Raw genomic sequence first — 21,775 nt, 5'->3', positions numbered from 1 at the left:
AAATTTTAATATTTAGTTTTGACGAGCAATAATATCTTTAAATAACCTATTTTATTTAATGTAACTGTACCTAATATTTACCTAATATATATTTATTTTATGTAACTGTATCTAAGTATAACGGCTGTTTTCATACGCTAGGCGAATGTGTAGAGGAGTATTAATTTTGTACCTTATGTTGAATTTTCATTTTATGTTTTAATATATACGTTATATTTTTGTTTTAGTCTGCGACTGATTAAGAATTAAGGTCATTGTAATAATTAGGAATATTTGTGCTTTCTCATTTATATTCAAATAAATATTTTTAGAGTTGTACCTAGTCAATTTATTAAATTATCACTTAACAATTGAAAAACTACACAATACGGACTAGCGCAGCTTCGCTTATGAAGAATTAGCAACTTTGCCTACTTGGAACCGAGCGAAGTTCTTAATATAACAGTAGTTATTGATATTGCTATAGCTATCAGCAGTGTCGATTTTGTCCACATCAAACCGGGCCATGTCAGTTAATAAACTATTTCAGCGGACTTTGCCTAAGAACGTTATGCAGAGCTGACATTGCCCGGGCAATGCATAAGTCACCTTGCGGACTTCGCCCGTAACATATACATATAATACTATAGAATATAGCATACAACATATAGTATATAGCGTATAGCATATAGTATAAGTTCATAGTATATGAGTACATATGCTATACGCGTATAGCATATGAGTACATAGTATTCAGAATTTATGACTTTTAAACAATAAAAATAATTATTTATTCTGAAATATATTAAAGGATGTTCACCCACAATTACTGAAAAGTCATATTCAAAATCGTCTAAAAAAGATCGAATGTGGAAAAACATTGGATTGGTCAACTGCTGAAGCATTAGCCATCGGTTCTCTATTATATCAAGGATATAATGTGAGAATAAGCGGACAAGATGTGGGTCGTGGAACTTTTTCACAAAGACACGCGATGTTTGTTGATCAATCTACAGAAGGTATACCAAAAAATTCATATATAATATGAATGTTATTCATATTGTCTAAATATGTATATTTTAAATATGTATATTTTAAATTTATATTAAATTTTAGCTATTTTTATCCCATTGAATTCTATGGTTAATGACCAAACTGGCAAATTAGAAATGGCTAATAGCATTTTGTCCGAAGAAGCTGTACTAGGTTTTGAGTATGGTATAAGTATAGCATCACCATTTATTTTGCCTATTTGGGAAGCTCAATTCGGAGATTTCTGTAATGGAGCACAAATCATTATCGATACATATATAACGAACGGAGAAGCAAAATGGATGTTGAGTAGTGGCTTAACAATGCTCTTACCACATGGATATGATGGTGCTGGTCCAGAACATAGTTCATGTAGACTCGAAAGATTTTTACAATTAACCGATAGTAAAGACAATGAAATCGACAGCGATGACATTAATATACAGATTGCGAATCCTACTGAACCAGCACAATATTTCCATTTATTGAGAAGGCAGGTAAGAATAAATTATAAAATATAGAAATAATTTCTAAACATTTCTGTTATCATAAATTGCAAACATTTAAATTCAAATATTTTATAAATTTATAGATGATAAGAAATTATCGAAAACCTTTGGTCGTGGTAGCACCTAAAATTTTATTGCGTCATCCAATAGCGGTATCATCCTTTTCAGATTTTAAGCCTGGGACAAGTTTTAAAACTATTATAGGTATGTTGTACTCTAATATTCCGCTTTAAAAAAATATAATCAATATAATAAAATTTTAATTTATATATTTATTTAATTTTATTTATATTATTATTTATTTATATTTATATATTTATTTTTATATTTATATTTATATTTATATTGATATTTATTAATTTATGAAATAAATTAATAAACGTAATTAAAATTTATAATTGATATAAAGGGCCTAGGGAGATAAGCATGGGAAAGTTGCCCCCGCACGTATCATGTCCAAATTGATATCATAGATGGGCACCCTTGTTACATGTAATCTCCCGAAGTGGTGACCTTGAAATGTAATTTTTATGGGAATTATGGGAGAGGAAAGTGAAATCAAAGAAGTCGATTTTCTAGAAAACGGCTGAACCGATTTTGATGAAAAAAAATATGTTGTAGGGATCAATAAGGCTGCTAAGTAAAAAAATTATTTAAAAATTTTGATAAAAAATACGGCCAAAAAAGACGGTTTGAAATTTTCAAAAATTTTTTTGAGGTTATGTTTTAGAGATACACCTCTAATTTTTTATGCAAAATAATCCTCAGAATGTATACTTCAACATACATTTTTTCCAAATTTTTTCTAGGTGTACTTCATGACAAAAGAAACAAATGTATGCCCAGAGCACCATGCGCGTATATAGCTGTCTCGCTCTCACTCTCTCGTTCGAGCGTCGAGTGAGAGAGACGGTTATTGGATATCTCTAACTCAGTGATGCCAGATTCTGGCCCTTCGGTAGCATGCGGTAGCATAGAAGGGGTAATAGAAGGAGACAAAACATGATTCTCTCTCGCTCTTTTCTCGCAGAGAAATGTACATGTGCGCTTCGCTTGTGTGAGTATGACGTCTGTGAGCGTCAACACAAGCATACCGGGACACCTTTCCTGCCGGTGCGTGTACAGTAAGCGGCAACGATTCTTTCCTAGGCGGACCACTGCCGCGCTGCCGGCTGATTGGCCAGTTCTACGCTCCCCTTGCCCCGCCTAGGAAAGAATCGTTGTCGCTTACTGTACAATGGATAGGTAGGGATAGCACAACGCATCACGATACTAATAGCTCCTCTAGACAATATTATTGCATAATATTATTCATCTTTTGAAATTTGACTTGACTGGCAAATAAACAGGAAATGGACAAACGAAAAACAAAATAGTAATCATGGTTTGATTCTTATTTTTAATTTTTAGACTACCGGCGTTGTCTTTAAATAATAAACAAAAAAAGGATCCAAAGAAAAAAAAGAGTTACAAAATTTCTACGTCCACATCATAGTTCTGGGTAATGTTAAAGGAAAATTTTCTGCCTGTACGTTTATATTCATTCATGTTGTCAATACTGCTTTTTTTTGGTAACTCAGGGGAAATCCTTTATGGATACCCTTGCTCTCGGGGGAGAGGCAAGGGTTATGTGGGAGTCCCGACCTGACCATTAGCGGTCGGTATATCCATTAAGCGGTCGGTATATCCATTAAAACCCTTGAGGTGGCCTTCCATGCACAGGAGGGGCAGACGAAGACCCGGGACTCACTGATACAATACTTCGGCATCCCTGTTTGGTTAGTCCCCTCCGTGCTTACGACCCAGCGGTCTTGAACTTACTGCCGGGTCTCCTCCCGGGGAGGGCGGGTGTTGCCCTCCCCTCCATCCAACTTGTGGGCGAACGGGGCCACACCGTCCGCCCACCTTCCTCGAGGACCTTTCGCTGACCACAGCGGGCCCCCGCCCGTAGTGACCAGGTTCTGAGGGAAAACTCGTAGGGCCGTATTTTTTTTTCCGCGGCACCGCGGTATCCATGAGGGAGGGAGAAGTATCCCCCCCTTTATCTTCTTCTCTGGTGTTGTTGTCGCATGAGGGAGCCAATGTGGCTCCTTCTATTCACCCGGCCATGATCTATGACCGTGAGGAGGGAGGGAAACATGAGTCGCGTTCTCCTCCTCGCCGTCTCGTTCTTCTTTACCGTGGAGGGGGGGGGGTGTCTTGCAAGGGAGCTTTCCTCGTACTGTTACTGCACCACCCCTTTAATCTCATTTTCCTCTCGGTTGGAGGGATAAGGTCCCCCTCCCACGCCTGCTTCTTCTTCTTACAGTTGGGGAAGGAGGGGATGGTGGGGGTGCGTCCCCGTCAGACTCCTCCTCCTTCTTCTCCTCCTCGTCTTTGCTTTCGCTACTGACATTTTGCGCGGCAGCGGCTGCAGCGGCCGCAGCAGCTAGTGCCTCCTCGGCTGCCGCCGCCTCCTGGCGGCGGATTCTTTCGGCCGCCTCCCCTTCTGGAGCATGACTGCTTCATAGAAGGAGACGGCCGCCTTCCACGCCTCATCGCTGCCGACCATCCTGGTCACGAGAACTGGCAGCGAGAGCTCTTGCCCCACTATGTGGGTTAATTCACGGCGCAGCTCTTCCCAGGCCGGACACTTGGCCAGGGTATGCTGCGCCGTGTCTCTCCTTTCCAGACAGTGGTGGCACGCTGTGGTCTCTTCACGGCCTATTCGACACAGGTACTCACCAAAGCACCCATGCCCGGTGAGCACCTGCGTCAGCCGATACGTGATCTCCCCCTGAGCCCTGTCCAGCCATTCTGCTAGACAGGACCGGATGGCCCCGAAAGTCCTTTGACCCGCTGTGTTTGGATCCGAGAGGTGGGCGTCCCACCTCTCGATCATTGACTGCCGGGCGTGGAGCCAGATGGTCTTCTTTGTCCTTGGACGTAGGGATATTCTGGCTTCACCCCGGAGCTCCCGCTCCTGCTGATATACTTCAGCATACATTTGAGCGAGAAACTCCAGGAGTGGCCACCCCGTGAGGACTGTGCCCGCCACGTGAGACACCGTCCGATATGCTCGCACGACTCTCGCAGCCATGCGACCCTCAACGCGCCGGAACATATCCATCCTTGGCGCGTCTCATGGCTGGGAGGTCTGCCGCCCAGACAGGAGACCCATATAGGGCCACCGCATTGACGGTGTTTACGTACAGGCGACGGACACGACCATCCGGGCCCCCAAGGTTGGGCAGGAGCTGGCCTAACGCGGCTGATACACGCTCCACCCTGGGGGCTAGAGCGTTAAAATGATGCCCAAAGCTCCACTTGCCATCCAGCAGGAGACCGAGGTACTTGAGAAGGTCTCCCACCAAGATGGAGGTCCCTCCGACTCGTATGTGGGTCTCTGGCGGTACTCCGGAGGCTCGGCTATAGAAAAACATAGCCTCCGTTTTCTGTACCGCCACTTTGAAACCCATACTCTTGATACCACGCACCACGCATGCCACCGCTGTCTCGGCCTTGGCCGCTACATCCACCCAGCTTTTCCCGGTAGCCACCACGAGTGATTGTCAATACTACTCTTAGGCTTGAAATTTCATAAATCCATGTTCAGAATTGGAATCAGCGACACCAAAAACCCTCAATACACTATTTTTGAGAAAATAAAAATTTTTTATATTTAACCGTCCCCTGTCGGGAAAGTTACTTTTGTGACTCTGAACAAATCTCGAAACTCTGCACAATGTGTATGTTATTTATATAGATAAATGTTTGGAAAAAGAAGAACATGTTTAAAAAAACAGTTGTTTTTAAGAAAAAAATATGTAATATGTAATTAACAGTTCTCTGAAGGCCTGCCCCGGCCCTATCTTAGGGTCCATTCGCCACTGCTATTTGGTATAGTGGGGATTTTAGTATATACTAGAGGGATCTTGGGGGATGTGGTCACTCTACGGCGTTGTGCTCGTCGGTGCCGTTTCATACGGAAGGCCAGTCGGAAGCCAGTATGCACGCGAATACCTCCACCGGCACTTATTTGGTCAGCGAGCGACCTTTCAGGGATTCTCCGTGGCAAACGGCATTGCATCCATCGAGTGAGATACCAACATCGCTCTGGAGTCGCATATCACTGTGTTAAAAAGCAGCATTAGGTGTGAGGTCTGGATAGCTCAGTGGTCTAGAGCAGTTGCTCGGAAAGCGAAAGACTCGGGTTCGATTCCCGATCCAGCCACTTGCGCCTCACATATTTCTCTAGTCTGCGAATATTGTTTTCTAGCAATTATTCGTTAGGCTGAAAAATGTGTGAATGCTCTCTCCACAGGATATGCGTCAATGCCATTGCCACGGATGGATTCTGTCGCTCGTTGATCAAATGGGCGTAAAGACACGTCCGACCTCCTCCCACATACATCCCTATCTTTCACATATTTTTTTAAACAGCTATGTGTTTTCTTTATATCAATTGATTCCTCTTATTATTTTGTGCATAAAAGTAAGTAGGAATATAGGGCTAGTTTTAGCCCAGGTCTTCTCGGAGGGGGGGAGGGGCACAAAGGGCATCCGCCACGCGGGAAGATGATATCACGCGGCGCGGCGAGAAGGAACCGCGATGTGTCCGGTAGACAAGAAGTCCGCGAAGTGGAAGAGGTCGGCGAGAGTCCGTAATGCGTCCGCGCTGAGAAGAGGTCCGCGACACGACCGAGAAAAGGACAACGCATAGATGTAAGAAGGACAGTGCGAAGATATGAGAAGGACAGTGCGAGGTATAATGTCAGCGTGGGACAAGGATAGTGCGAAGTTGTGAGAAGGATAGCACAAGATGATACATGGAAATACACAAAGGTAAGAGAGGGAAGCGCGAGATAGGTGTAGCGTTAAAAAAGGATAGCGCAAAGATTAGAGGAGGATAGTAAGAGGCGCTCGCAATATATTTGATGCGAGGCGTTCACTTAAGTGTGGGAGAAGAATAGCGCGAGATGATACATGAGAGAACGATAACAGGAGACTTAGGCGTAAGAGAGAAATAGTGCGAGAGAATGAAACACGTATCTTAGACTTAAGAAAAGGATAGCATAAGGGAAAAGCGCAGAAATAAATAAAATTTTTAAAGTAATTTTTAAAGTATATAATATAAAATTTATTCATGATGTGTGTATATATACTACATATTTGGTGTGTGTATGTGCTTAATGTTAAAATTATATAAAATAATTATATTATAAAACATAATAAAGTATAATAAAATATAATGATAACTATAACAAAACTATAAAATTTACATAAATACAATAATATAAAACTACAATAATTATAAAATATAAAAATATAAAATATTAAAATACATATACAGGGCGATCCTGAAAAACGTTATGTCTTTAAAATGACGTATTCCTGACACCATTCTAAGACAATTTTTCCTTTACCAAAATTTGATTTGAAGCGTAGTTTTTGAATTATGAGCAAAAATAGTTAGTAAATCACGCGTCGGGTACAGAAGGTAGGCAGGAGCGGCGCGGCGTGCCGCGAGCGCGGGCGCAGCTGACCGCCCGACGGGTGATTATCACCGCATGAGTCGCTAACTATTTTATCTTATAACATAAAATTATGCTTTAAATAAAATTTTGGTAAAGAAGAAAATGTCTTAGAATTACGTCAGAAATACGTGTTCCTTAAAATAACGTTATTTTAATAATGAAAAGTTGTTCCGGATCGCCGGCCGTCCGACGTTGCAATCAGCTGATTGCTACACGCGATGTGCGTATGGCGGAGTGTGTGCGTAAGAGAGAGAGAGAGAGAGAGAGAGAGAGAGAGAGAGAGAGAGAGAGAAAGAGAGAGAGAGGGAGGGTAGGAGGGACAGACATTCATACACACGCACGCACTTTTTTTCTCACTCTCTTTCTCTCTTTTACGCAACACTTATACACTCTCTCATTCAGTCTCTCACTCACACTCTCTCGGTCACTCACTCACTCACTCACCTGCTTACTCACTTGCTCACTCACCTTGTAGCAGCGTAGCGAATCTTCATGCTATGTATTGTTGTTATCTGCTGCACGGTTATGATTGCTAGAGATGCGCGACACATCGAAATTTTTTCGATTATTAGTCTCACACTTGATTGACACAATATAGATTACACGATAACGAGTTTACTGTTTATTCACTCACTATTGATTTATCGATACCAAAAATTACTTTCAAAGAAACGCGAATGCAAACAGCACATGACTCAACGCGAAGCGACGGACCGCGGAGACTGCGCGACCACAAGAGTTATGTTGCCAGAAACGCGACACGCGACATCTAACAAACGACTTGCGCGTGGCGCGTGATTGACGCGAGATAAGACGAACGATCGGCTAAAACCTTCGCATTGCGAATGCGGTAGAAAACATGAAACGTATAATAACATACTTAAAAAATTAATTATTTATTATAAATAATAACTATTTCTAATTATAATAAATAATTATTATTTTAAAAAGCATGTGTTGTACGTTATTACGTTTTCGAAATTATTGCATTCACGATGCGAAGATTTAAGTCAATCGCAAGAATAATGTAATTTTAATTACATTCGTCTTATCTCGCGTCAATCACGCGCCACGCGCAAGTCGTTTGTTAGATGTCGCGTGTCGCGTTTCTGGCAACATAATTCTTGTGGTCGCGCAGTCTCCGCGGTCCGTCGCTTCGCGTCGAGTCATGTGCTGTTTGCATTCGCGTTTCTTTGAAAGTAATTTTTGATATCGATAAATCAATAGTGAGTGAATAAACAGTAAACTCGTTATCGTGTAATCTGTATTGTGTCAATCGAGTGTGAGACTAATAATCGAAAAAATTTCGATGTGTCGCGCATCTCTAGCAATCATAACCGTGCAGCAGATAACAACAATACATAGCATGAAGATTCGCTACGCTGCTACAAGGTGAGTGAGCAAGTGAGTAAGCAGGTGAGTGAGTGAGTGAGTGACCGAGAGAGTGTGAGTGAGAGACTGAATGAGAGAGTGTATGAGTGTTGCGTAAAAGAGAGAAAGAGAGCGAGAAAAAAAGTGCGTGCGTGTGTATGAATGTCTGTCCCTCCTACCCTCCCTCCCTCTCTCTCTCTCTCTCTCTCTCTCTCTCTCTCTCTCTCTCTCTCTCTCTCTTACGCACACACTCCGCCATACACACGTCGCGTGTAGCAATCAGCTGATTGCAACGTCGGACGGCCGGCGATCCGGAACAACTTTTCATTATTAAAATAACGTTATTTTAAGGAACACGTATTTCTGACGTAATTCTAAGACATTTTCTTCTTTACCAAAATTTTATTTAAAGCATAATTTTATGTTATAAGATAAAATAGTTAGCGACTCATGCGGTGATAATCACCCGTCGGGCGGTCAGCTGCGCCCGCGCTCGCGGCACGCCGCGCCGCTCCTGCCTGCCTTCTGTACCCGACGCGTGATTTACTAACTATTTTTGCTCATAATTCAAAAACTACGCTTCAAATCAAATTTTGGTAAAGGAAAAATTGTCTTAGAATGGTGTCAGGAATACGTCATTTTAAAGACATAACGTTTTTCAGGATCGCCCTGTATATACAGGGTGTCTGAAAACTTTTCGCCCAAAATGTGAAGATAGATTGGCTCAAATTAAGAAGGAAGGTCCTCTAGCCTTTGCCGCGCGCCTACACACTCATCGCTCCTCCCCACCCCAATCACTGCGCGCCGCCATTATGTCACAGTGAGACCGCCTTCGCCGCCGCGCGCTTTTAGCCACGCGCATTGGCCGATTTTCTTTAACTAATTTTTTGTTAATTATTGCAAATATCGTCAAACAGTACAGGACTTTTCTTAATTTGAGCCAATCTACCTTCACACTTCGGGACCGCAAAAAGTTTTCAAACACCCTGTATACAGGGTGTCCCTGAATGGTCTGTACAAACTTTGTGAATAAGTTCCAGGGACCTAAACAAGCAGAAAATGTCCCATAAACATGGGGTCAGAAACGCTTGCTTCTGGAGTTACGACGGTTCGAAGTTTTCCTGCAATAGCTGGAGAAATTATCACGTCAAATCGCATAAGTGTTACAAAACTGTGTTTATTTATTTCCTCGGTTTTGCCATGGACATAACAGGACAGTACACTTGCTATAGCAAATGCTCGAAATGGCTTCCGTTAGATTCCAAGGAAGCCTGCGCACGTCGCCGCATTGTCTGGCGAATCGTCCATTTCCACCGGTACGGCCATACACCAGATGGATATCCGCCAGTTCATAAAATGATAATTTGATTCATTCATGTTTTTAAACACAGTTTTGTAACACCTATGCGATTTGACGTGATAATTTCTCCAGCTATTGCAAGAAAACTTCGAACCGTCGTAACTCCAGAAGCAAGCGTTTCCGACCTCATGTTTATGGGACATTTTCTGCTTGTTTAGGTCCCTGGAACTTATTCACAAAGTTTGTACAGACCATTCAGGGACACCCTGTATACAGGGTGTCGTAGATCACCCGTATCAGCCGAATATCTCAAAAACTGAGCGCGGCAGACAAAAATATTTCAGACAAAAATTGTAAGGTTTGAAGTAACGCATTACCTGGCGATATCCGTATGACCTTGAACAGTGTTGTCAAGGTCACGTAAAGGTCACCTCCAATTTTTTAAATGGGACACCCCATATGCTTTTGCATATTCTTGTAGCTCATCTCGAGAGCTTTCCAAAACACTATAATTAAGTTAGTTTTCATTAAGTACTTTCCGAGTTATGAGGTTTGAAATCATTTCTTAATTTTAGATAAACCGTAAAATATCTTGTAAAATATTCATTTTTCGATTATCTTACCTTAATACTCTTATGTACAAAATAATGAGAGGAATCCATTAGTGTAAAGAAAACACATAATTGTTTGGAAAAAAGAAATGTAATTAATTGCAAATTACATATTTTTTCTTCGAAACAATTATGTGTTTTCTTTACACCAATCGATTCCCTTCATTATTTTGTACATAAAAGTAGTAAGGTCAGATAATCGAAAAATAAATATTTTACAAGATATTTTACGGTTTATGTAAAATTAAGAAATGATTTCAAGCCTTATAACTCAAAAAGTACTGGAGGGAAAAATATTTTATTATAATGCTTTGGAAAGCTCTCGAGATAAGCTACAAGAATATGCAATAAAAAATTGGGATTTCCATTTACAGAATTCAAGGTGATCTTTACGTGACCTAGACAACACTTCATGGTCATACTGATATCGCCATGTAATGCGTTGCTTGAAACCTTATAACTTTTGTCTGAAATATTTTTGTCTTTCGCGCTCAGTTTTTGAGATATTCGGCTGATACGGGTGGTCTGCAACACCCTGTATATACAGGGTGTCCTAGACCGGTACACCCCTTTTCTTTCAAAAACTAAGCATTTTAGAGAAAAACGTTTTCGACAAAAATTGTATGGTTTTGAGGGAAACATAAGATGGTGTTATTGGTTTGACCTTGGATGGCATCGTTAAGGTGAGGTCAAGGACACCTTTAATTTCTTAAATGGAATCACCTATTTTTTATTGCATATTCTTATAGCTTATGTCGAGAGCTTTCCAAAACACTATAATAAAGTATTTTTTCATCAAATACTTTTAGAGTTATAAGGCTTGAAATAATTTCTAAATTTTACATAAACCATAAAATATCTAGTAAAATATTCATTTTTCGATTATCTTATTTTAATACTTATATGTACAAAATAATGAGAGGAATCAATTGGTGTAAAGAAAACACAAAATTGTTTCGAAAAAAAAATGTAATTTGCAATTAACAATTACATTTTTTTTTCGAAACAATTATGTGTTTTCTTTACACCAATCGATTCCTCTCATTATTTTGTACATAAAAGTATTAAGGTAAGATAATTGAAAAATGAATATTTTACTAGTAGAGGCGTGCAAATCTGCTCTCACTCCCGCTAGATAGAAATCTACCCCCACTCCGTCTAATAGAGCATCGAGATTCGGGACTTGCTCATTCTCGAGCCTCTATTCTCGATAACAGCGCTCCCGATAATCTGAGTCTCGAGAATCCAGTCTCGCTGTCGGGAACGAGCGGGAGTGAGAGCAGATTTGCACGCCTCTATTTACTACATATTTTATGGTTTATGTAAAATTAAGAAATTATTTCAAGTCTTATAACTCGAAAAGTACTTGATGAAAAAATACTTTATTATAGTGTCTTGGAAAGCTCTCGACATAAGCTATAAAAATATGCAATAAAAAATAGGTGGTTCCATTTAAGAAATTAAAGGTGTCCTTGACCTCACCTTAACGATGCCATCCAAGGTCAAACCAATGACACCATCTTATGTTCCCCTCAAAACCATACAATTTTTGTCGAAAACGTTTTTCTCTAAAATGCTTAGTTTTTGAAAGAAAAGGGGTGTACGGGTGGTCTAGGACACCCTGTATATACAGGGTGAGCCATTTTAATTAACGCACGCAATTATTTCGGAAACAAAGCATTTTAGAGAAAAATGTTTCAGACAAAAGTTTTATGGTTTCGAGGGGGCCATAAGATGGTACCATTGGTTTGACCTTGAAGAGTCATTTGAAGGTCACGTGAAGGTCACTTCAATTTTTTTTAATAGAACACCCTATATATTTTTGCACATTCTAGTAGCTTATCTCGAGAGCTTTCCAAAACACTATAATTAAGTTCCTTTTCGTTAAGTACTTTTTGAGTTATGAGGCTTGAAATAATTTCTTAATGGAATTGTTAATTGCAAATTACATATTTTTTCTTAAAAATAACTATGTGTTTTCTTTACACCAATTGATTCCTCTCATTATTTTGTACGTAAAAGTATTAAGGTTAGATAATCGAAAAATGAATATTTTACAAGATATTTTACGGTTTATGTAAAATTAAGAAATTATTTCAAGCCTCATAACTCAAAAAGTACTTAACGAAAAGGTACTTAATTATAGTGTTTTGGAAAGCTCTCGATGTCAGCTACAAGAATGTGCAAAAATATATAGGGTATTCCATTTAAGAAATTTAAGGTGACCTTTATGTGACCTTCAAATGACTGTTCAAGGTCAAATCATTGTCACCATCTTATGGCCCCCTCGAAACCAAACAACTTTTGTCTGAAATATTTTTCTCTCCCGGGTTTGGTTTTCGAGATATTCGACTGGTCGGATTAAAATGAAACACCCTGTATATATATATATATATATATATATATATATATATTTGCATTTATATAATTTATACTATCATTTTATTTTATTATATTATTGTATCTTAAGTTAATCAACTGTGATTTGATGTAAACCGGAAGTTCATCCTAAGCCAAAAGGCAAGGAATAAAATAACTAACTATAACTATATATACATATATAAAAAGAAAAATTTTTGGTAAATCCATTAAAAGATACAATAAAGGTAATATATTTAAATCGTATTTCCACGAATTTGTTACTCATCTTAAATATTAAATTTTAACTTGTTTGTATTTTTTAATTCTTCAATTATATCTCACGTATGAGCATGTAAGAAATGAGCGCAATATGATTTTATCATCATTAAATAGAAAAAAGAAAGAAAATTGTGTTACAAATTGGAGGATATTATAAAATGGAAGATATCATACAAAAAGATATGGAATACATGTGCGCATGTTACATTTATTATACTCATATAATCAGTATAATAAATAAAATACAATACTCCCCCCAATACACAGAGAAAAAAAATTCCGTCAATGCAACTATTTGTGATTTGTTAAAACTGTGTTTTTTTCATAACTAATACATTTCTAAATTATAACAAAATGGTTTATATTTGCATGTAATAAGTATAAATAAAATAGCAAAATATGCATGTTAGAACCACATCGTGTTGTAATATAAAAGTAGCCTATCGAAACTAACAATTTAATATCATTATAGGAAAAGTATTTGCAACGACAAAAATGAAATTATAAAATAAAATAGTGAAAATCGTAAGATTTTATAAAGTAAGCTTATAGGCGTTATATGTATATATATATATATATATATATATATATATATATATTTACATATAACGCCAGAATCGGATTACCTGTAAGTAACATATAAGAGCCAGAATCGAATTACCTGTAAGTCTTTTAACTTACAAAACTTTAAAGCTGGTGGGCTCTTTTATTTTTAAATTACATTTTCAGATTCTTCACATCTTTCTCTAAGAAAATATATATATATATATCATCAAATGCGTCTTTTTTTAAAACAGTTTTAATGAAATAAAATAAGAATACCTTTTTCTTAGAGAAAGATGTGAAGAATCTGAAAACGTAATTTAAAAATAAAAGAGCCCACCAGCTTTAAAGTTTTGTAAGTTAAAAGACTTACAGGTAATCAGATTTTGGCTCTTTGAGATAATATCAAAAATCTATCACACTATTTTAAAGATCTTCACTTAATAATAAAAAAAGTTTTTATACATTATTAAGATCTACAAAGTAATATAAAAGTTATTTAAGAAAAATGATTCTCAAATTTAAATTTTAGAGACAAATATCTCGATAGAAATGCATTTTAGAGAAAAATTTTATAGGAACTTGGGGTTATTTTCACCTGCTCTACATGTCCATCTTTACCAAGATATACATATATACATATATATATATATATATATATATATATATATATATATATATATATATAGAGGATGTCTTGGTAAAGGTGGACATGTAGAGCAGGTAAAAATAACCCCAAGTTCCTATAAAATTTTTCTCTAAAATGCATTTCTATCGAGATATTTGTCTCTAAAATTTAAATTTGAGAATTATTTTTCTTAAATATGTATATATATATATATATATATATATATATATATATTGTGACCGTTTAATTTTTTATGTTGGGTTGATGTTAATTGTGGCCGGTGATATTGGCCCACGGCACACCTTCGGCGCGATTTTCATTCAACATGTAAACTCTAAATTTGCCTGGGCGCCAGGTGCGGGGTTACGCACCACTCTAATAAAGTCTTTCGATAATTTATAACACTCTAAAGAAAGTAAAAGAATTCTAAAGCTATCGCGACGGACACTCGGCTAGCCCCGTATCGAGAATGGTAGAGAGGCGGTCCGTTTAATTTCTTATTTAATTAGGAAGGATCGAGAATGCAAGGTCGCTGAAAATAACACAAGTTATTAAGATAATAAAAGTTAAAATATATTTGGCGTAGATAATTATGAACATTAATATTGGATATCAAATCGACGCGGGCGGTTGGAGAAGAAAAATTATACAATCGATTTTAGTTATTTTATCATCGACAGCAACGGGCCGGTGTGCGGGTACAACCACCGCGGCATCACATGTCCAGCATTGACAAAAAGCGTTGAGAAAGTTTTTGGAATTCCGCGCTATGCGAGGCTTGTCGGAGCCTCGACAGCTAGGAATTTAGACAAATTTTTAATAATGATTACCGCGCTACTCGCCAAGTTAATTTTACCTGCCCGGCGTGTAAGAAAGAGAGCGAATTATAAGATTAGAATAAATAGCCGGACGTAGAATGAGTGAATTCTTTACACAATGAATTTGACTATCAATTACCGGTATGTTACACGCTAACGGAAAGAATTTAGATACGACTCGATTACTTAATAAAAGACACACTAAATCAAACGCGCACAATTACTCTCTATGATATAATACACGGAATGCGAGTCGACGCTGCAACGCATTTGCCAGCTATCGAATATCGGGATCGCCTTATGTGTGTGAGCTCGGTTACAATACTTTTAACGGGTAAAAATTTACAATCAACAGTAATAATTGTACAAATAAACATTTATAGTGACTGTCGGCGCGCAACTGGGAGAAAGGGCACTTAATTTTACGAAAGCTCGGACAAAGTCTTTCGGCCGGCCGTCGTACTCTAAGACGCAAATATCGAGAACGCAGAAAAAGAATTTCACAAGGAATTTAATGACGGCAGCTATACGGCACCGACATTGTTCGAGCTAATTCTACCTGAATGATTTAACAAAGACGGCCAGATGGGGTCGACGCTTGTCTCACCGGTGACTTCTTGCGGTTCTCCGTGCTCTCGGCATCCATTTGTCGGATCGATAATTTTGGGCCGTCGTTCCCTTCGCCGGTCCGCCGAACAGTGACGAGCGGAAGGCCCGTCGGAATCACGCCAGCAAATTAATGCGTAACTAGACCACCTGTGGCGCTTCCGCAACCCTCAGGATCGTCGTGTGGCCCATTTAATCCTGCGGCCTTCAGGGCTGTACATGTGCTTGTCGCACCCCGTTTCCTCTTTTATTTTCCATAATTCCTCTCGTCGAGGCCCGTCAGGAGGGATATTTTCGGCAGCCACTCGCCGTTATTTAGAATGTTCTTCTTTAGCGCTGTTCCGGCCGAGATGACTCCGACTCGGAGTCTCAGTGTCAGTTTTCGTCCGCTGGTTGGCCTTCCCCGCAATTGTTCCCCGTACCTGCTGGGCATGTGAATGTTTACAGGGGCGGCAGCGGTAGTCTTAAGTGGACTTTATTATTGACGCAATTAAATAATAATACTTAGCTTGGCGTGTTCCTTTTAGTCGGCGCCTCCGCTCGCCCGTTTCCTTATATCCTGGACTTCTTCTTCAAGTTGAGCCACCGGATGAGATCCCGTCAGCATTTCCCATCGCGCCCGCGCTTAAGCCTAATCTTATTGCTAACAAATAAATTTTTACGCAAGGGAGGCGAGTATAATCTCGCCTCCAATAGCCGCTCTCTCCCTAAATCCGGGGAGAACGAGGGCCCAAATTCATTCTCGGTCGGATCTCGCGATCCTTGTGACGGACCGCCAAGTGTCACGTCACAACTCCCCCCTCCTAGGAGAGGACCGAAGAGGTCTCGGCTATCGACCAACGTCGACAGCCGCTTAATTTTCTCAGATCCAGCTAATCTCTCGAGGATTTTCTTCGTGGCGTTCCTTAAACAAAATTCTAACATTAGTCCGCTCTCTTCCGCAGTGGATTGCGCTTTCAGTCAATTTTATTCGGGCTAGGAGCATGCGACACAACCAACAACCATTCAATCACAAAATCGAAAGCAAAAACACAGGATGAGCGAAGCGGATCCCTTAGCCGAATACGCTGGTTATTAGTGGTGGGGAGAGAGGAGGGCAGTAGTCAAGCAAGACGATGATTCGGCTCTTTAATCCATTTATTATTTTCAACTAGAGAGGAGCCGGGAAGAAGGGAAAAAAAAATACAAAAGAGGCAGAAAAGAGAGAAAGAGAAAAAAAGAAAAAAAATAATATATATGTGAAGGGGTTGGCGGCAGCTATTTAGGGAAGCGGAATATGGTAGGGTTTGAGATCCTGCACATGCACCTTACCCGCAAAATCGCCATTCAAATGGACGAGCTCACACACAACAGGCGAGAGCATGCGATCAATGCGAAAAGGTCCGTGGAATTTCGGGGATAATTTTGCGGCAATATTTTGAGCCGCCGACGATAATACATGTTGACGTTTTAATACTAAGTCGCCAACCTGAAACTCAACTTCGCGTCTTTTACGGTCGTAATATTTGGATTGTCTATCGTAGGCCTGCTCCAAGTTCTCCGTTACCCAATCGTATAGCGCGCGCAGTTTCTTCATGCGGTCCGTCCATGTAACCGGGTCTCGCGGTTCGACCTCGCTCACTGCAGTACAACGTGTGCGGAGTGTGTGTGAAGGTTCTATCTCGCGCCCCAAATTTAGGAAAACCGGCGAAGCGCCGATGGAGGAGTGATGGGCCGAGTTATATGCAAAACGGAAGTCTTTCAGGTGTTCATCCCATTCCCGGTGATCTTGATTCAAAAACGCGACAATCATGGTCTTTAGTACGCGGTTTACGCGTTCCACGGGATTGGCTTGCGGATGATACGGCGGAATAGTGGTAATTTTTATTCCGTGCTCGTCTGCGAATGCTTGAAGAGTTCGATTCGCGAACTCGGTGCCGTTATCAGTTAATAAAAACTTCGGCGTACCCCACCGCGAGATAACCTCCTCCAGAGCCTCACAGATTTTCTTCCCGTTCGCAGCCCGCAAGGGAAAACATTCCACCCATTTGGTAAAAAGATCTTGCACCACTAAGACGTATACGAAACCCGCTTTACTCTTGGGGAACGGTCCCATGATGTCGGCAGCAATCACGGTCCATGGGCCCTCCACGACGCGGTGGCCCATAAGTCCGATTGGAGGAGCTTGCTCCACCTTGGTGCGCTGACACGTATCGCATCGCTTTACGTATTTCCCTACGTCGCGGAACATGTTCGGCCAGAAATATTTAACGGCGAGTCTTTGAAATGTTTTCTCTACTCCCAAATGTCCCGCTTGTGGCTCATCGTGCGCCTCTCTCAAAGCCTCCTCCCGTAATTCGCGTGGCAAAACCAATTTCCACCTATCGAGGTCTTCCACGATATCCGATAGGATCTCTCTCGGCCGACAGCAATACAGCTGGTCGTCCACTACTTTCCAGTCTGTGTATCTCTTAGTCCTGTCGGCCACCTCCCCGAAACGCTTGCGATACCACTCATCCGCGGTATTTGCGGCTATGTCCGCCTCTACGGCAACTAACGATCTAACCTCGGTGTCACCCTCGTACATTCTCGACAGAGCATCCGGTACATGATGTAACGCCCCCCTTCGATGCACGATTTCATAGTCGTACTCGAGCATTTCTAACGCCCATCTCGCGAGTCGGCCCGTAGGGTTTTTAAGATTGTGTAGCCATCGCAAGCTACTATGATCCGTCACTACGGTGAATTTGTAGCCCTCTAAATACGGTCTAAATTTCTTAATTGCCCATACTACCGCCAAACATTCCTGCTCTGTCACGGAGTATTTTCGTTCAGGATCCGATAAGGCTCGACTCGCGAAAGCAATTACGTTTTCTTTCCCGTCAATAATTTGAGTTAGGACGGCTCCTATCCCGACGGAACTCGCGTCGGTTTGTAACGTAAATGGAATACTAAAATCAGGACATGATAGCGTAGGCGCCGTCATTAAATGTGAACGGATCTGTTCAAACGCACGAACTTGGTCCTCCGTCCATTCCCAGCGTTGATTCTTTTTTAACAATCGCGTTAATGGTTCACTAACCGTCGCGAACTGCGGGATGAATCGTCTGTACCAGGAGGACATACCCAACAAACGACGTAACTGCTTAATGTTCCGCGGGGCCGGATATTCTAAGATCGGTTGTATTTTATCGGGGTCTACTGTTAGCCCGTCTCTCTGTACAATAAACCCGAGATACCGAACTTGTGAGCGGCAAAACTCACATTTCGACGGATTTGTAGTAAGACCGGCAGCAAAAATTTTATCCAACACGCGTCCTAACCATTCCAGGTGTTCCTCGAAAGTCGGCGTCACGATCACGATATCGTCTAGATACGCGAACGCGTGCGGTTCCATTTCCGGCCCTATCAATTTATCCAACAGTCGCTGGAATGTCGCGGGTGCTCCTATAAGTCCATAAGGCATTCGCGTGAAGTGGTACAACCCCTTTCCGGGAACACTAAAGGCAGTAATCTCTCTGCTCTCCTCGGCCAACGGTATTTAAAGTACGCCTGGCTCAAGTCGAGAGTTGAGATATATTTAGCAGATCTAAGCTTATCTAAGATACCGTTCATATTCGGCAGCGGATACGCATCTTTTTTAGAGATGCCATTCACTTTCCGAAAGTCCAAACAGAATCTATATTTCCCGTTAGATTTCTTTACCATAACGACAGGATTTGACCACTCACTAAAAGAAGGCTCTATAATTCCAGCCTCTAACATTTTATTCACTTCATCGCGAATAGCCTCCTGAACCTTAGGCGAAACCAAATAACATCGCTGTTTAATAGGTCGATGTTGGCCAACGTCAATAACATGCTCTGTAAGAGAAGTGACACCGGGATTTTCGACCGCTTCGGGTATTCGGTTCTCTAAGAACGACTGTAATTGTTCGTTTTGCAAAGACGTTAACTCGGGGAGTCCACAGCATACTCGCGATTCCTCGTTCTCCGACTCAAACGGATATCTCACGGCAGGACTATCTCTAAAATTCCATTCCGATAGCTCATAATCCACAACTACGCCAAATTTTCGCAAAAAATCCATGCCGATTAGGCCAGTGGAGGCCTGCCCCGGCCCTATCTTAGGGTCCATCCGCCACTGCTATTTGGTACAGTGGGGATTTTAATATATACTAGAGGGATCTTGGGGGATGTGGTCACTCTACGGCGTTGTGCTCGTCGGTGCCGTTTCATACGGAAGCCCAGTCGGAAGCCAGCATGCACGCGAATACCTCCACCGGCACTTATTTGGTCAGCGAGCGACCTTTTCAAGGATCCTCCATGGCAATCGGCATTGCATCCATCGAGCAAGATACCAACATCGCTCTGGAGTCGCATATCACTGTGTTAAAAAGCAGCATTAGGTGTGAGGTCTGGATAGCTCAGTGGTCTAGAGCAGTTGCCCGGAAAGCGAAAGACTCGGGTTCGATTCCCGATCCAGCCACTTGCGCCTCACATATTTTTCTAGTCTGCGAATATTGTTTTCTAGCAATTATTCGTTAGGCTGAAAAATGTGTGAATGCTCTCTCCACAGGATATGCGTCAATGCCATTGCCACGGATGGATTCTGTCGCTCGTTGATCAAATGGGCGTAAAGACACGTCCGACCTCCTCCCACATACATCCCTATCTTTCTCTGGAGGCCTGCCCCGGCCCTATCTTAGGGTCCATCCGCCACTGCTATTTGGTAGTGGGGATTTTAGTATATACTAGAGGGATCTTGGGGGATGTGGTCACTCTACGGCGTTGTGCTCGTCGGTGCCGTTTTATACGGAAGGCCAGTCGGAAGCCAGCATGTACGCGAATACCTCCACCGGCACTTATTTGGTCAGCGAGCGACCTTTTCAAGGATCCTCCATGGCAATCGGCATTGCATCCATCGAGCAAGATACCAACATCGCTCTGGAGTCGCATATCACTGTGTTAAAAAGCAGCATTAGGTGTGAGGTCTGGATAGCTCAGTGGTCTAGAGCAGTTGCCCGGAAAGCGAAAGACTCGGGTTCGATTCCCGATCCAGCCACTTGCGCCTCACATATTTTTCTAGTCTGCGAATATTGTTTTCTAGCAGTTATTCGTTAGGTTGAAAAATGTGTGAATGCTCTCTCCACAGGATATGCGTCAATGCCGTTGCCACGGATGGATTCTGTCGCTCGTTGATCAAATGGGCGTAAAGACACGTCCGACCTCCTCCCACATACATCCCTATCTTTCTCTGAGAAAGTCTATTTTTCTTGATCTAGCGTATCGTCCTCCGCGCAAGACCGCGAAAGGCCCGACTGCCGTAGCTGCCGCCGGAATAGCTGACGTGCAGTCCACTAAGAAGAAAAGGAACGACAAGCGAGCCCAGAAAGGGGCAACCGATACCGGCGACCGTTGCCGTTGCGCCCAAGGCTACCAGATTGCACACGCTGCGTCCAGCGGCGGCACGATTTGTATCCCCACCACTTTCGCACACTAAGGCATAAGCTCTCATCCGTGTACGCTCGACATTCGGTCATTTTCGGTTTACAGAGGAAGACGGATAGATTAGCTTCTATCCCCTTCTCTCCTGAGAGGTCTAGTGTATCTTACCTATCTCTCTGAATACAATAGCTATGTGATCCTCGAAATCTCGAGCTGGCGAGTTGGCGATGCAAGTTGCATCGTTGCAAGTATCGCAGCGATACTTATTATCACACATAATATTTCCCTAATGATTTCTTTTTTATAAAAGTTTATATGTTGTTTAAAAAAGAGAATATAACATATACAAAAACAAATTTTACATATTTTTATTTAAATTTTTATCTAACACATTTTTATCTAAATTTTTATCTAAATTTTTCCACTCGGCCAATATGTAAGCTTTTTTATTTTAAAAAATTTCTTTAAAAAAATAATTGTAATAAAATATTTAAATTTATTTTAATAGAATTGTATTTTTTATTATTATTTTGTATTAATGTATGACGTACATCTTGTTGCTCAACGGAAACCACGAGAAGGTGATGGTCTCTTCCGTTAAAAAGGAAATGTAAAAAATTTAACAAATGAACAATAATAAAAATAAAATTAAAATAAAATAATAAAATGATAAATAATAAATAAAAATAAAAAATAAAATTATAATAAAATAATAAAATATAATCAATTTTCTAATTGATAAAAGGTCAAAAGATTATTTCACATTTCCTTACATACATACATACATACATACATA

General features: G+C 40.7%; 1 protein-coding gene across 3 annotated transcripts in view; it reads left to right on the top strand.

Moving 5' to 3' along the window:
* Positions 1-21,775, top strand: part of LOC145975617 (2-oxoadipate dehydrogenase complex component E1) — a 330,754-nt gene that overhangs the window by 177,106 nt on the left and 131,873 nt on the right. For all 3 annotated transcript variants that reach the window (XM_083106211.1, XM_083106214.1, XM_083106212.1), the window contains exons 8-10: positions 791-998; positions 1,096-1,508; positions 1,604-1,724. In XM_083106211.1, coding sequence (XP_082962337.1) covers positions 791-998; positions 1,096-1,508; positions 1,604-1,724 — 742 coding nt within the window. The remainder of the gene's footprint in view (positions 1-790; positions 999-1,095; positions 1,509-1,603; positions 1,725-21,775) is intronic.

The sequence above is a fragment of the Camponotus vicinus genome, unplaced genomic scaffold, assembly GCF_025532165.1.
Source record: "Camponotus vicinus isolate PSW18456_S1 unplaced genomic scaffold, iyCamVici1.0 SCAF_8, whole genome shotgun sequence".
Taxonomy (NCBI): domain Eukaryota; kingdom Metazoa; phylum Arthropoda; class Insecta; order Hymenoptera; family Formicidae; genus Camponotus; species Camponotus vicinus.
Note: the sequence above shows the minus strand (reverse complement) of the source record. Positions and strands in the feature narration are given on the sequence as shown.